Raw genomic sequence first — 14781 nt, 5'->3', positions numbered from 1 at the left:
TGATGTCTCCTACCAGCTTCTTGCGGGCAGAAATTACATTTTACTCATCTTTGCATTCCCCATAGCACCAAGTAAAATGCCCCACAGGTACTCAGATACTTTTAGAAAAAGAGAATTTTCACTAACAGAGAAAAGAAACAGATTTTTATAAGTCAAGGTATTCCCGGGAACAGGAGACATTGCTTGATTCTGGGGCTAGCAGAGTGACGTAAATGGTAAGAAATGGAAAAGAAAAACTGCTATGAGGGTTAACATTTTATCATTCCATATTGGGAGTATTCAACTCAGTCTTCTGGAGGACTTCATTATGGAGGTTGACTGAAAATCAGACACAAAAAGGAGCAATTATTCAAGAGTGATTTGCTTTATAGTCAACTCTTTTGGACTTATCTAAACTAGCCAGACACAGAAAACAAAGTGTTTTCAAAAGGAATAAAAATATTGTACCCAATTTTTCAGATAAGGAAAAACAAAGTGATTCATTAAGCACATACATATATTACTATGTCCATGATTCTAATCTAAGAAAAGCAACAATTCATTTCCCATCTTAAGATCCATGATTAATCTCAAATATGCTGATTTTTAAAATACTCAATGAACTTACAGATCATGAGCCAACAGGTCTCAAATCCTTTGTGAAATTAGGTTATTTAATAATAATAATAATATGGGTTGGTTTGAATAAACAAAAAGGTTATCTTACCTGCATCTCTCGTCTCATAGGGTATGTCCATTCCTTAAAGATGGAAAGAAAACACAAGAATAAAAGTAAATGACATATAAAAAATGTTACCCAATTAAAAGTTAAAGATGTGACATAAAAGTGTATGGATTTTTTAAAAAATACATTGTACTTTAAGAATATTCTATAGATTGAATTGGCTTCGCAAACACCTGAAAAATTTAAGTGACAAGAAACAATGATTACAGAGCATCTGGGTGGCTTAGTCAGTTAAGCGTCTGCCTTCGGCTCAGGTTATTATCTCAGGGTCCTGAGATCAAGCCCTACATTGGACTCCCCGCTCAGTGGGGAGTCTGCTTCTCCTGTTCCCTCAGCCTGTCTCCCCCGGCTTGTGTACTCTCTCTCTGAAATAAATAAATAAAATCTTAAAAAAAAAAAAAAGAAAAGAAACAATGATTAAGGTATTCCTTAGGTAACTGTGCTTCCAAAATTACGATTATGTTACTTCATACAGTGGATGGAATAGTTCATTAATTAAAAGAACAGATATTCCAGAAATTTCTCCCCAAAACTGATCCTCCAAATCAGAAATGTCAAATAGCCTTTTTGTGATTCATGTCAACTCTAACCAACTGGCAGCAGATAGCTAAAATACTGTGTGAGGAAAGACTTAAGTACTGTGATCAATGAGCAATATACATAACGGATGAAGGAATGTTAGGTGATAGGTATTTGCCATCCCTGATCTAAACCTCCAAATGCTTATCAGCCTTTTTCATATCTTACTTGGGCTTGAGATTCTTTTAGTTTGATTCCCTTTAAAGATACACTTCATGAAAGTATAGAGTTCATTCTGTCTTTGGAATGCAGACCAAAATAAACTGGAAAATAATGCAAAATGCCAATGGCAAAAGACAGAAAACATTTCAAAAGCTGGGTAAAGGGGCACCTGGGTGGCACAATCGGTTAAGTGCCTGACTCTTGGTTTCAGCTCACATGATCTCATGGTCGAGAGATCAGCCCCAGCGCCTCTGCACTCAGCAGGAATCTGCTTGAGATTTTCTCTCCCTCTCCCTCTGCTCCTCCCGCTTATGTGTGTGCACACGCTCTCTCTCGCTCTCTCTAAAATAAATAAATGTTTAAAAAAAAAAAAAGTTGGGAGAAGAGAAGCACCTTGGTGGCTCAGTCGGTTGAGCACCTGACTCTTGATTTCAGCTCAGGTCATGGCCTCAGGGTCCTGGGATCAAGCCCTGCACTGGGCTCCTTGAGAGTCAGGGAGTCTGCTGGAGATTCTCCCTCTCTCTCTTTGCCCCTCCCTCCCCAAAATAAATAAATTAATCTTCTTAAAAAAATAAAGAAAAATTGGGAAAAGAAAAAAGCAGTTACAGTGAATTGATATGAAGAATCAAAGTACAGAGAGTCCTCATTTGTAAATGGACTGTATTCCAAAAGTTTCTAACTTGGTTGCTTAAATCTCAGAATTATAAACAGAAATAAGGTTTCTAAAGTTAAAACTGGAAGAGCTTTTTAAAAAAATCCTTTATTTTCAGGTGAAAGGAATTAAGGGGTACAAACTTCCAGTTTGGGAATATAGCCAATAATTTGGAATAACTTTGTATGGTGACAGAAGTTAACTACACTTATGGTGAGCATTGGGCAGTGTACAGAACTGCCCAATCACTATGTACACCTGAAACTAATATAACATTATACGTCAATACCCTACAACCCAGCAATTACACTACTATGTTTTTTTTTTTTAAGATTTTATTTATTTATTTGACAGAGAGATAGAGAGCACAAGTAGGCAGAGCAGCAGGCAGAGCAGCAGGCAGAGGGAGAAGCAGACTCCCCGCCAAGTGGGGAGCCCAACGTGGGGCTCCATCCCAGGACCCTGGGATCATGACCTGAGCCGAAGGCAGATGCTTAACCGACTGAGCCACCCAGATGCCCCAACACTACTATGTATTTATCCAAAGGATACAAAAACAGAGATTCGAAGGTGCACATGCACCCCAATGTTTATAGTGGAAATGCCCACAATAGCCAAAATATGAAAAGAGCCCAGATGTCCATGGACAGATGAATGGATAAAGAAGTGGTATGTATACACAATGGAGTATTACTCAGCCATCAAAAAGAATGAAATCTTGCTATTTGCAATGATGTGGATGGAACTAGAAAGTATTCTGCTAAGCAAAATAACTCAGAGAAAGACAACTACCAAATGATTTCACTCATATGTGGAACTTAAGAAACAAAACAGATGAACATAGGGGAAGGGAAGGAAAAATAAAATAAGATAAAAACAGAGAGGGAGGCAAACCATAAGAGACTCTTAACTACAGGGAACAAACTGAGGGTTGCTGGGTGGGGGAATGGGGTAACTGGGTGATGGGCATTAAGGAGAGCACTTGATGTAATGCGTACTGGGTGTTATATGCAACTGATGAATCAACTAAATTCTACCCCTGAAACTAGTAACACACTATATGTTAACTAAATTGAATTTATTTTTTTAACCCAAAAATGTTATTTTATTTTAATACTCTGTGATTGAAATAATTTGCAGAAAATATGTGCCTTGTTAAGCCAATATCCAGTGAATGCTGCATGCAGACAATTTCTACAACCATATATAGTGACATGCTTAGAAGTACATTTGTGGGGGCACCTGGGTGGCTCAGTTGGTTAAGTGTCTGCCTTCAGCTCAGGTCATGATCCCACTGTCCCAGGATCAAGGCCCATGTGGGGCTCCCTTCTCAACGGGGAGTCTGCTTCTTCCTTCCCCTCCTCGTGTGCACTCGTGCTCTCACTCACTCTCTCCCTCTCAAATAAAATCAAAAAAAAAAAAAAAAAAAAAAGAAGTACATTTGCTATTTGTTCCAATCTAAACAATTTAAATTGAAAAAATTAACAAACAAACAAGGGGCACCTGGGTGGCTCAGTCAGTTAAGTGTCATACTCTTGTTTGGCTCAGGTCATGATCTCAGGGTCATATGATCAAGCCCCGTATCAGGCTCTGCGCTCAGTGGAGATTGCCTCTCCCCCTCCCTCAGCCCCTTCCACCTATCCAAAAAATCAAACAAACAAACCCTTTTTCATTTTTAAATAATTTTAGGATTACAGGAAAGTTAAAAATAGTGCAAGGAATTCCCTTTACCCTTCACCTAGATTTTCCAAGTCAGAAAAGTATTTTTAACACATAAGGTAGAAATGTTATACATCTGTAACAGAAATCTTAGCTAGGATGCAATGGAGAATTACTCCTATCAGAGAGCTTCAAGCTATCAGCAGAAGGGAGGAGGGACAAGGGGGGAAAGCAGGAAAGAATGTGTCTGTTTTGCAGAACAAGAAGCTATGGCTAGGGGCGCCTGGGTGGCTCAGCCGGTTAAGTAAGCGGCTGCCTTCGGCTCAGGTCATGATCCCAGGGTCCTGGGATTGAGCCCCGCATCGGGCTCCCTGCTCAGCGGGGAGCCTGCTTCTCCCTCTGCCTGTCTCTCTGCCTACTTGTTCTCTCTCTCTCTCTGTCAGATAAATAAATAAAATCTTAAAAAAAAAAAAAAGAAGCTATGGCTAGGTGTTCCATCAGATACCCTCTTCCGTGAACCAGTTTGAGCCAGTTTGGAGCTGAGGACCTGCACAGAAGCCCCGAGTTGCCCTAAAGTTACCTCTAGCTCATTATAATACAAAGATCTCCTCCCAAGGGCGAGATTTTCCAACCATTTTTTTTGAACATACAATGTATGCACTAGCATGTTGACATACTAAGCATGAGCAGCTGAAACCAAGTACCTAGGTAACAAAATGTGTAAGTTCCTTAATGTATCAAGCTCCCTGGCCCTGTTCCCTAGCACACAGAATAAAAGTTTCATGCATGAACCCCAAGAGGAGACAGTACTTTGAGAGCCATTTCCCTGTCTCCTTGTGACAAGTAATGAAAACTCTTTGCTTTCTTTTTTCTTCTCCTTTTTTTTTTTTTTTTGAGAGAGAGCAGAGGGAGAGGGAGAAAAACTCTCAAGCAGGCTCCACAACCCTGAGATCATAACCTAAGCCGAAATCAAGAGTCAGACACTTAACTGACTGTGCTGCCCAGGTGCCCCAAAACTCTTTGCTTCCAATACTTCCTTGGGTTGTGTTCAATCTAATGCACCTCTTGAATTTGGCTACAGAAAAGACAGAATGGTACTCCTCCTGCAATACAGTCAGCAATTTTTCTTTTTTAATAAAGAAGCAAAGTATTTTTTTGTCTTTAATGTTGAAAATGGATCTTGGCAATGTGATATTAGTAGGCTATAAACCCTAAGAAGCCATATCCAGAGAGGATCTGCTGATCTTTCATAGCCTTGTATTTCTTTATTCTTTTAAAATGGGGGTATAAAAGAACACACAATGAAGTGTTAAAATGCCCAAATCTGAATGTAGAGCTCAATGAACTTTCACAGGCAATACATCCATGTATCACCACCCAGATGAAGATTTTCATCATCCTAGAAAGTTCCCTCCTTCTCTTCTCAGTCAATATCCTCTCTTCAGAGGTGACTACTGACTTCTATCACTATAAATTAGTTTTGCCTGTTCTTGAACTTAATATAAATGGAATCACAACGGTACTATTTTATGCCTGGCTTCTTTCACTCAACCTAATGTCTGTGAGATTCACCCATGTTGTTGCATGGCTGGCTCAGCTGGAAGAGCATGTGACTCTTAATTTTGGGGTTGTGAGTTGATACTCCACACTGGGTGTAGAGATTACTTAAAAAAATAAAATCTTAAAAAAAGAAAGTGGGGGGTATGGGGTAGCAGGGTGATGGACACTGGGGAGGGTGTGTGTTATAACGAGCACTAGGTATTATATAAGACTGATGAATCACAGACCTGTACCCCTGAAATAAATAATACATTATATGTTGTTTTTTTTTAATTTATTTGAGACAGAGAGAGAGAGTGCACAAGTGGGGAGGAGGGTCAGAGAGGGAGAAGCAGACTCTCTGCTGAGCAGGGAGCCCGATGTGGGGCTTGATCCCAGGACCCTGAGATCACGACCTGAGCCGAAGGCAAGCCACCCAGGCGCCCCTATAAAACATTATATGTTAATTTAAAAAAAAAGCAATGGAATTAATAAGTCACAGGGTAGGCCTATATTTGGCTTTATTAGACACTGCCAAAAGTTTTCCAAAACGAACTTACACTTCTACCAGCAATGTATGGGAGTTCTAGCTGTTCCACATCCTCACCATGGCCTTATTTAAAATGATACTGTACATGTGAGACGTAAGACAAAGCGTAGGACCTGATCAAAGAGGGAAGGCAGATCGATACCAAAAAGCTGAGATCCCAAAAGGCAACACTCAGTGAATGATAAACTGGGGAGATTGGGGAGGGAGGGAGAACTCACCTCATCCCCATAGAAATGAGTACTCTTGCCTTTTTCTTAGCTTTAGGTCTGAGTAGAATGTGGTGGTAGTGGTGGGATGGGGTCTTCCTAACCACAATCTGGCCTTCGCTCATGTCTGGCATTAAAATTCAATTATTTTTGTGAGGCCAAGTGAAAATTCAGTGTCAAGTGGTCCTGGGTAGATAGTGTTCATTGGTTCTTGGGAAAAGCAAATGCATTTTCTCTCTGGAGAAGCATACCCTAAACCTAGATCAGAAATAATTCACAGAGATAAGTTTCAATGAGCTCACAATTTAAAAAAAAAAAAAAAAAAGAGGAGGAAATGAACCACCATAAAAAACAGATACAACTAAATCACATTCACAAAGCCTGCAGATATTAGGACAATGGAAAAATATAATACATTTAGAGCATCAAAAGTATGAGAGCATCAAAAGTATGACCAAGGATTAAGAAATTTATTAAGAGAACCAAAAGGAATATGTAGAAATGAAAAAAAATACAAATGAAATTAAAAATCAGTGGATAGGCTAAACAGAAGAAAGGATGGAGTTAAAGAGAGAATTTGTGAACTGGAAAATAGAACTGAAGAAATGACCTAAATTCAGAGTTTGGAAAATATGATCAGTTAATAGACATATAAGATAGAATTTAAAAGTCTAACATCCATAAAATCTAAGTTCCAGAAGAAGAATAGAGAAAATAAAGGAGAGATAATATTACATAAGATGTTACTGAAAATTTTCCAAAACTGGTTAAAGACACCACACCTCAGAAATAAGCAACCCACTAAATCCCAAGCAAGATTAAGGGGAAAGAAATACACAGTAAATAGCAGTATACCAAACACGAAGAGGAGAATTTCTTTTTCCAGACTAAAAGCAAACAGAGGAATGGAAAAGAAGAGTCCAAAAGACGTTCACATATGCAGCCAATTAACTTCTTGAAAGACAACAAGGCAATTCAATGGAGGAAAAAAAAAAAAGTCCTTCAACAACTGGTACCGGAACAATTAGATAAATGTCTAGAAAATAAAATGAATTCTGATCCTGACCTCTCACCCCCCCTGCCGGCAAACCCTCCCCACACACAAACATCTTGCCTGTCTTCACTGTTGCATCTATTTCCAACACTTGATGACAGTGCCTGGCACATAATAGGCACTCAATACATACTTGAATAAATGGGAAAAAAGTGTGTATGTATAAACACAAGTGCAAAAAATGACAAAACTTCTAGAAGAAAACATAGAATATCTTTACAACCCTGGAAAAAGCAAAGATCTTTAAAAGGGCACAAAAGATTTTTTTTTAATTTTTTTAAAAAAATTCATTTAAGGAGAGCCTACGTGGTTTAGTTTGCCTTTAGCTCAGGTCATGATCCCAGCATCCTGGGATGGAGCCCTGCATCAGCCTCCCTGCTCAGCAGGGAGCCTGCTTCTCCCTCCCTGTTCTTGTGCTCTCACTCTCTCCCTTTCTCTCTCTTTCTCCCTCTCAAATAAATAAAATCTTTAAAAAGAAAATAAAAATTTATTTAAGGGGGAGAGAGAGAGAGCATGCAAGCACATGAGCAGAGGGAAGGGGAGAGGGAGGGGAAGAGAGAAGCCCCAAGCAGACTTCCTGCTGAGCAAGGAACTCCATGCAGGGCTCCATCTCAGGATCCCGAGATCATGACAATTATCATACAATGAAATAGTACTCAGCAATAAAAAAGAATCTACTACTACTCATAAGCATAATATAGGTGAATTTCACAGATATTATGTTTAATGAAAAAAGCCATAAACGGATGCCTGGGTGGCTCAGTCATGACGTTAAACATCTGACTCTTGGTTTCAGCTCAGAGCATCTGACTCTTGGTTTCACGGGTTGTGGTCTCACGGGTGGTGAGATCCAGTCCTGAGTTGAGCTCCACACTCAGCTGGGCTCCACACTCAGCAGGGAGTCTGCTTGCAGATTCCCTCCCTCTGCCCCTCCCCCAAGCACACTCAAATAAATCTTTTTACAAAGTCATAAACAAAAGAGTCCATTTTACATAATTCCATTTATATTAAGTTCAAGAACAGATAAAATTAAACTGTGGTTACAGAAATCATAATATTCATTGCCTATTTGGAGCCTGCTTAATATTGTCCCTCTCTCTCTGCACCTCCCCAAAAGAAAAGGTATTGTTTTCTCTTACATTTATACTTTAGGCACAAAGAGCCTAAGTAACTTAACTTTGAAGTCTAAGCAGTTGACTTCAGAAACACTGGCAGTATACAGCCTCTCAATGTAAGAAGGAACTATATGGCAGACATAGTTGTATTTAAACAAATACTGACTGCAAAAAATGATGGTGATTAACCTATAGGGATTAACAGAAATAAAGTGAACTTGGAAGTTTTAAGTGAAATAAGAGGCTTCAAAGAAATTTTGAGCTTCCGAAAGATTGTGTACAGTAGAATGTGTATGCTGTATTTATATAAGGAAGATATTATAGGAGTAAAAAGCAAGTTGTATTGCAGGAGAGAATGAAAAATTATTCCTATTCACTGCAAAAAAAGCAGCCTACTTTGTTGAGTGTCAGACTTGCTGTAATAGGCATGGATCCTTTGCAATCTAAAAGGCTTTCTCTCACAGAAGATTCCTAGTGCTAGAATTAGATTTTGATCTCAAGCTTCCACCCTCTTTGTTTACCTAGCCCTGATACCCACCTTACAAAACAAATCTTAATCCTGTCTTGCCTATCACTTCTGCTAATGTTTTTAGCATACTAGATCAAGATTTTAAGTCATTCATGCTCACGGTCTTCCTCTACCAGATGGCCATCTGTCTGAACATGTCTCTAACAACCAAGTCTTGCCTGTATCACACTCAATCTTAATCTCAGCTTGCCCACAAGGCTGCTAAAATCCATCACTTTAGGGATGGTAATGGTAATGGGGCAGATTCCCAATGATCTACTGTGAATTACTACTGTACTTAATTAGTAGAATCAGTTTCCCAAACTTAGATGATTAGCCAAGCAGTCCAACTATATTTTTCAAAACAAAGCAAGCCAGCTAAACCAAAATACCCCCATTGTAAAACACTACGCTTCTTTTTTTTCCAAGATTTTATTTATTTGACAGAGACACAGTGAGAGAGGGAACACAAGCAGGGGGAGTGGGAAAGGGAGAAGCAGGCTTCCCACTGAGCAGGGAGCCCGATGCGGGGCCGATTCCAGGAGCCTGGGATCATGACCTGAGCCGAAGGCAGACGCTTAAAGACTGAGCCACCCAGGCGCCCCAAAACACTACGCTTCTGATGAAAATTAATTCACAAGTGAAAATCCTTCAATCATCAATATGAGCTAGAAGGTATGGCATACTAAAACATCTTTCATGTTCTCTCCTTTCTTCTCATACAAATGCAATTACACGAGCTATAAAACTGCACTTAGGGGATAGAAAAATGTTCAAAGATCAGTAAACAATAAACGCAGCAAAAAATATAGGCTGTAACTATTAGATATATTAAAACCTTAATTCTTGGGGCGCCTGGGTGGCTCAGTCGGTTAAGCAGCTGCCTTCGGCTCAGGTCATGATCCCAGGGTCCTGGGATCGAGTCCCACATAGGGCTCCCTGCTTGGCGGGGAGCCTGCTTCTCCCTCTTCCTCTGCCTGCCTCTCTGCCTACTTGTGCTCTCTCTCTCTCTCTGTCAAATAAATAAATAAAATCTTAAAATAAAATAAAATAAAAACTTAATTCTTATTTTCAGATGGATCAGGCTGGATGAAACATAACAACCTTTAGAAATACCAAAATAGATTATGAATTTTAGTTGCTGGGAGGAGCAGTTCAGAGAAAAAATAAATCATCAGAATACTATACTAGAGCTGGGACATTTCACAAAACAGAAAAATTAGTACTAGAGCTTCTCTTCTCTAAAAAAAACAGCCCTCTTCATAATAAGCCCTTTCCTTTAATTCTCATCCCTATTTCAAGTTTTGCTTCAACCAAAGGACAAAGGAGTTTTTCACTCTAAAAACAAGAGACAGAAGGGCATTCAAGTAAGATCCTTTTAAGTCAGTTACTCATAAACCTGGCTGCAGCTAGAATTATCTGACTCCATCTCAGACCAGTTAAATCAGAATAGGTGATGGTAGGGTCCAGAAATGGTTATTTTTTAAAAAGCCCCCTGGGTGATTCTACTCTACAGTCAGGTTTAAAAAGCACCATTCTAAATTTAAAGGATCCTCAACCAGAACTATTAAGCAATTCCTATTTTTTTATTCTGTACTATGGGAATCAAAGGAGAAAGAAAAATAGAGTAACATTTAAGTTGCCAAACTGCAACTGAAATAAATTATATTACACTTTCTATCTGAAAACATTAATTTCTGAATAATAAAATCAACAGCCCTAACTATGCAACTAATTTATTTAAAAATTGACAGTGTAAGCTGCTCTTTTCTTCACACCTAAAGAGAAACTACTATAATCCTGTCACAAGACTCTACTACCAAAACCAATCAAGATTCTTTCATTAATTCAACAAACATTTATTAAACTTATGGTATATACCAGACAGTGTGTTAAGTGCAAGAAAGAGTGGGGAATAAGACAGGAACATACTGGTGAATAAATTCCCTTATGAAAATTTCAGCCTATCATGGAAAATAGACATTGACCAAAACTACCAGTATGGTATCTTTTACAAGGTAGGTATAAAAGTACCAAGTACTACAGAGACTTATAAACCTGGAGGATTAAACTACTCTGGGGCAGGGGGTGAGAGGGTGGGAGAGGGGAGCAGGAGGAGTTGGCAAAATCAGGGAACACTTTTCTCAAGAAATGATACCTAGAGTGAGATCTAACTTACCAAGAGCAAATAGTTAATTGGGTGAAGGCAAGGGTAGTGCTGGCAGCCACAGAGAGGAAAATGGCAAACGCAAAAGTCCTGGGTGGGGGTGGGAGGGTGGAAGGAACCAAAGCATTCCAGGAACCGAGAGAAGATGAACATGGCTAGGGCAGAGAAGGGAGCAAGGGGAAGAGTAGCTCATAATGAGGTTAGAAAGGCAGGCAGATGGCAGATCACACACAACCTTGCAGACGTTAAGGGTCTGAACTTCATCCTTAAATCAATGGGAAATCACAGCAAAGTTTTAAACAAAGGAGTGACAATCTTTTTGCAAACCAATCTGAACACAGTTAAATTTTTGCTAGGACTGTCCTAAAAGAATGCCCCGACTAGTATTTCAAGAAATGTGGAAGTAATATTCTTATAGAGGTGACAGAATCATCAAGCTGTCAAAGATTGATCACATCAATCATTAAGAGCACGCATTAAAATTTCTCTACTTGAATTCCATTTTTACAAAAACAAGATTTGGATTGTAATTTAGGTTTCCATGAAATGCTTCCTAGATGGAAGAACACTTTATTGGCTGGTCACCGTAACTGTGTAAGACCATTTGACCATTAAATCTCATGGGATATTAGAAAATTAACATTCTGGGGCGCCTGGGTGGCTCAGTTGGTTGGCCGACTGCCTTCGGCTCAGGTCATGATCCTGAAGTCCCAGGATCGAGTCCCACGTTGGGCTCCCTGCTCAGCGGGGAGTCTGCTTCTCCCTCTGACCCTCCCCCCTCTCATGCTCTATCTCATTCTCTCTCAAATAAATAAATAAAATCTTTAAAAAAAAAAAAAAAAGAAAATTAACATTCTGTTTTATTAGTTTATCGTGAGTAACTATATGCCCTATTTAATGGTTATTTATAGTTTTGTCTGCCCAGAAAGCAACCCCCATCTTCTGTGGAAATGCTCCTATGGTTTTGGTAGGAGGGCTACCAGTGATGAACTGCACTCCCGTGGCCACAGAAGTGAGTCTGGGCTCCTCATTGTATTCGCCCCTTTATGGCTATAGGGACTGATCCAAAGGATGGCACATGAGCTAGGTTAAGCCAATCCTCTGAAGCTTAGAAAGATACTACTCCTCAGTGTGTAAGCTCTGTAAGGGCATGACCTTGAAGGAACTGACAGTCAAACTCCTTATCTGTGGAGAAGCCAGAGTACAAGCAGAAACCCTGAGAGAAAGTAGAGAGGCAGAGGCAGTTCTGATGCATTATAATACGGTCTAGTCAAGTCCCTGAGACCAGCTGCACCCCTACCTTTCTGGATTTACTTCTCCTTTTGTTTAAGCTAGTCTGAGTTGGTTTTTGTCACTTGCAACCAAAAAGAAAAACATCCAATGCTATGAAAAAAGGAATGAACTGGCTTTCAGTAAATAGTATTTGCATCATTATCTACTAGGATTTAAGCATTACTTCTGTCCTTGCAGAGGAAAGCTATATTCCCAGTTAAGATTTTATAATTTTTACAGGAATAAGACACATACATAATAAAAGATCAAATGCAAGTATGTAAACATTTTAAACTAGAATTTTTAAGATCAGAGAAGGGAAGAATTGAGATACATTAAAAACAATGTTTTAGGAATCAAGAGACCAAGGTCCTCAACTGTGTCTTACACTACTGTTACCTTGGCATATCACTTATTCTTAGTAAGCTACAATTTCTTCACCTGAAAAGAGAGAATGCTCTACACTGTTTCTTAGGGTTGCTTCCAGACTGAAATCACTGGATTGTTTTAAAGAAAAAAGCATATTCCTCACTCACATTATTCCCTATTAAAGAAAAAAGTGTAAATTTATTTTTTTAAATAACCTAAATTCAACTTTTTTTCCTATTTAACAGCCTACTCTTAAAATATGAAATTCTGAAAGACTACTACCACAAAGGATCCCTCCAAATAAAAAATGAGAACCCCAAAAGATATTCAAAAGAATATTTGGTATAAACTGAATGGTTTCTTAAAAATGTAGCCCTATTTTCCAATTATTTTTAAGGTATTTAGAACTAGAAATTTTAATCTTTCTTGATCCTACTAGAGCATAACCGAGTATCCTGGTCTTTTTTTTTTTTTTCCTGAGTATCCTTGTCTTGTTACTAATTTAGTCTTCAGAAAATTCTAATTTAGTAGAGTGTAACACCATTTTATTTTAAACTAGCAATAGATGGGGGGAAAAAACTCAATACAAACTTTAGGCAAAGAAGAAGTAAGGTGGAGTACAAAGAATCCCGATTTAGAAATCAGGAGAACAGGTTATAAAGAATTTCATTCTCAGTATCAACTCCCCTCCAAAGGGCAAGTTTTTAGATTCAAATGTGCTAGCTTTGTGACATTTTATTCTGCGGGCCAAGGCTTTGCCTCAAAAAAACAAAAACAAAACAACTACTTTGGAAAACTTTTTGAAGGTGCACTTCGAAAGTTCAGGCCCCAGATCTATTTCACATGTGGGGCCATGTGTCCCACAAGCGAATCGATGACACCAAAAATATACCTCAAATGGAGATTTAAAACATGACCCTTATACTGCCTTGGCAATAAAATGGGGAACCTTACTCAAAATAAGTCCTAGACACCGAGCCTGGGGGAGAAAAGGCTGCTTTTGCCCTTCCCATTTAATTAAGTCGACCAGACCCAGCAGCCCCTCCGCAGGGTCTCAGGAGGGGAAAAGGTGCTCAGTGAGTGAGGGTCAAAGCACACCGCCCCAGAGCGGGACGCTCCTCCCCGAGGTCCCAGGACGGTCTCAGGAGGCAACAGGGCTCCGGTGGAGCTGGAGACTTCGACGGTTGGGGCCTGGGGTCGCCCCGCGGCCGAGGAGCCACACGGGGAGGCCTGTGCGTGGCAGTCGCCGGACAAACTCACCTCGGCGTCGTCTTTGCACTGCGGGAGCGAGGGGAACTCCAGCTTCACGTCCTCCATGGTCCCGGCCCCGGGGCTTGTGGGTGGGGTGGGAGTGGGAGTTATCCGGCCCGCCCGACCCTCGGGCTGCCAGTGGCAGAGAAAGGAAGGAGGGCGGGTGGACCGGAGGACTGACGGGCGGGCAGCGGGCTTACAACTAAAACACGCAGACTAAAGGGTCCCAGCGATTCCGGCGGCGACGGCGGCGACAGCGGGGAAGAGGAGGGTTGGGCGGCTCATACCCGGCCGCCATGCTGCTACCGTCTCCCTCCCCCTGAGTCTCCGCGCCCCTCAGGCCGCACAGGCTCCGGCACAAGCAAAAGCCCTACAACCGTCTCCCCTCCTTCCCCCCGCCCTCCCCGCACTGCCCCAACCAATCCCAGCCCACGCTTGCCTTCGGCCCGCCCCCCGCGGCCGCCAGGTGTCAGCGCGCCACCGCCCCGCCCCTTCGCCAGAGCGCAGACGCAGGGGGCGGGGCCTCGGAGGAGCAACGGCCGAGGCTCACCGGGTGTGGAGGAGGTGGGGCTGCGGCAAGAGGGAGGGAACGACTGAATGTCCTGGGAAAGGCAGTGGGAAACCAGACCATCTCTGCCCTTTCCAGACAGGACGCAAATCCCTTCTGTAGTACAAGAACGGGTAAAACATATAGCCACCAGAAACTGGCATCCGAAAGGAAAACTGTAGTTTCTTCCCTCAGAATCCTGGCGCAATCTGTGGTGAGGTTATAACCAAAAGAGTAATAAATGAAGAGTTCATCTTAAAACTATGTTACGCTACACAGAAAATGAAACACCCATCACTTTTAAGCAAACTGAAACGGTGGACTTTTAATACTTGGCAACATGACTAGAAAATCTCAAACAATGGCAAATAGAAAATCCTAAGAACAAGAAACAACTGATAGTTCACTCAGTATATACATCATACTG

The 14781-nt window shown here is 40.7% G+C and overlaps 1 protein-coding gene across 1 annotated transcript in view; it reads right to left on the bottom strand.

Moving 5' to 3' along the window:
• STYX (serine/threonine/tyrosine interacting protein) overlaps positions 1-14195 on the bottom strand; it is a 40516-nt gene extending 26321 nt beyond the window's left edge. Inside the window, exons 1-2 of the mRNA XM_036098426.2 lie at positions 13817-14195; positions 707-739 (exon numbers count right to left, since the gene is read on the bottom strand). Of these exons, the coding sequence (XP_035954319.1) occupies positions 707-739; positions 13817-13873 (90 nt within the window). The 5' untranslated portion in view covers positions 13874-14195. The remainder of the gene's footprint in view (positions 1-706; positions 740-13816) is intronic.
• Between the last annotated feature and the right edge of the window lie 586 nt (positions 14196-14781).

This window comes from Halichoerus grypus, chromosome 8 (assembly GCF_964656455.1).
Source record: "Halichoerus grypus chromosome 8, mHalGry1.hap1.1, whole genome shotgun sequence".
Taxonomy (NCBI): domain Eukaryota; kingdom Metazoa; phylum Chordata; class Mammalia; order Carnivora; family Phocidae; genus Halichoerus; species Halichoerus grypus.
The sequence above is the reverse complement of the archived record's forward strand: the minus strand, read 5'-3'. Positions and strand labels throughout refer to the sequence as shown.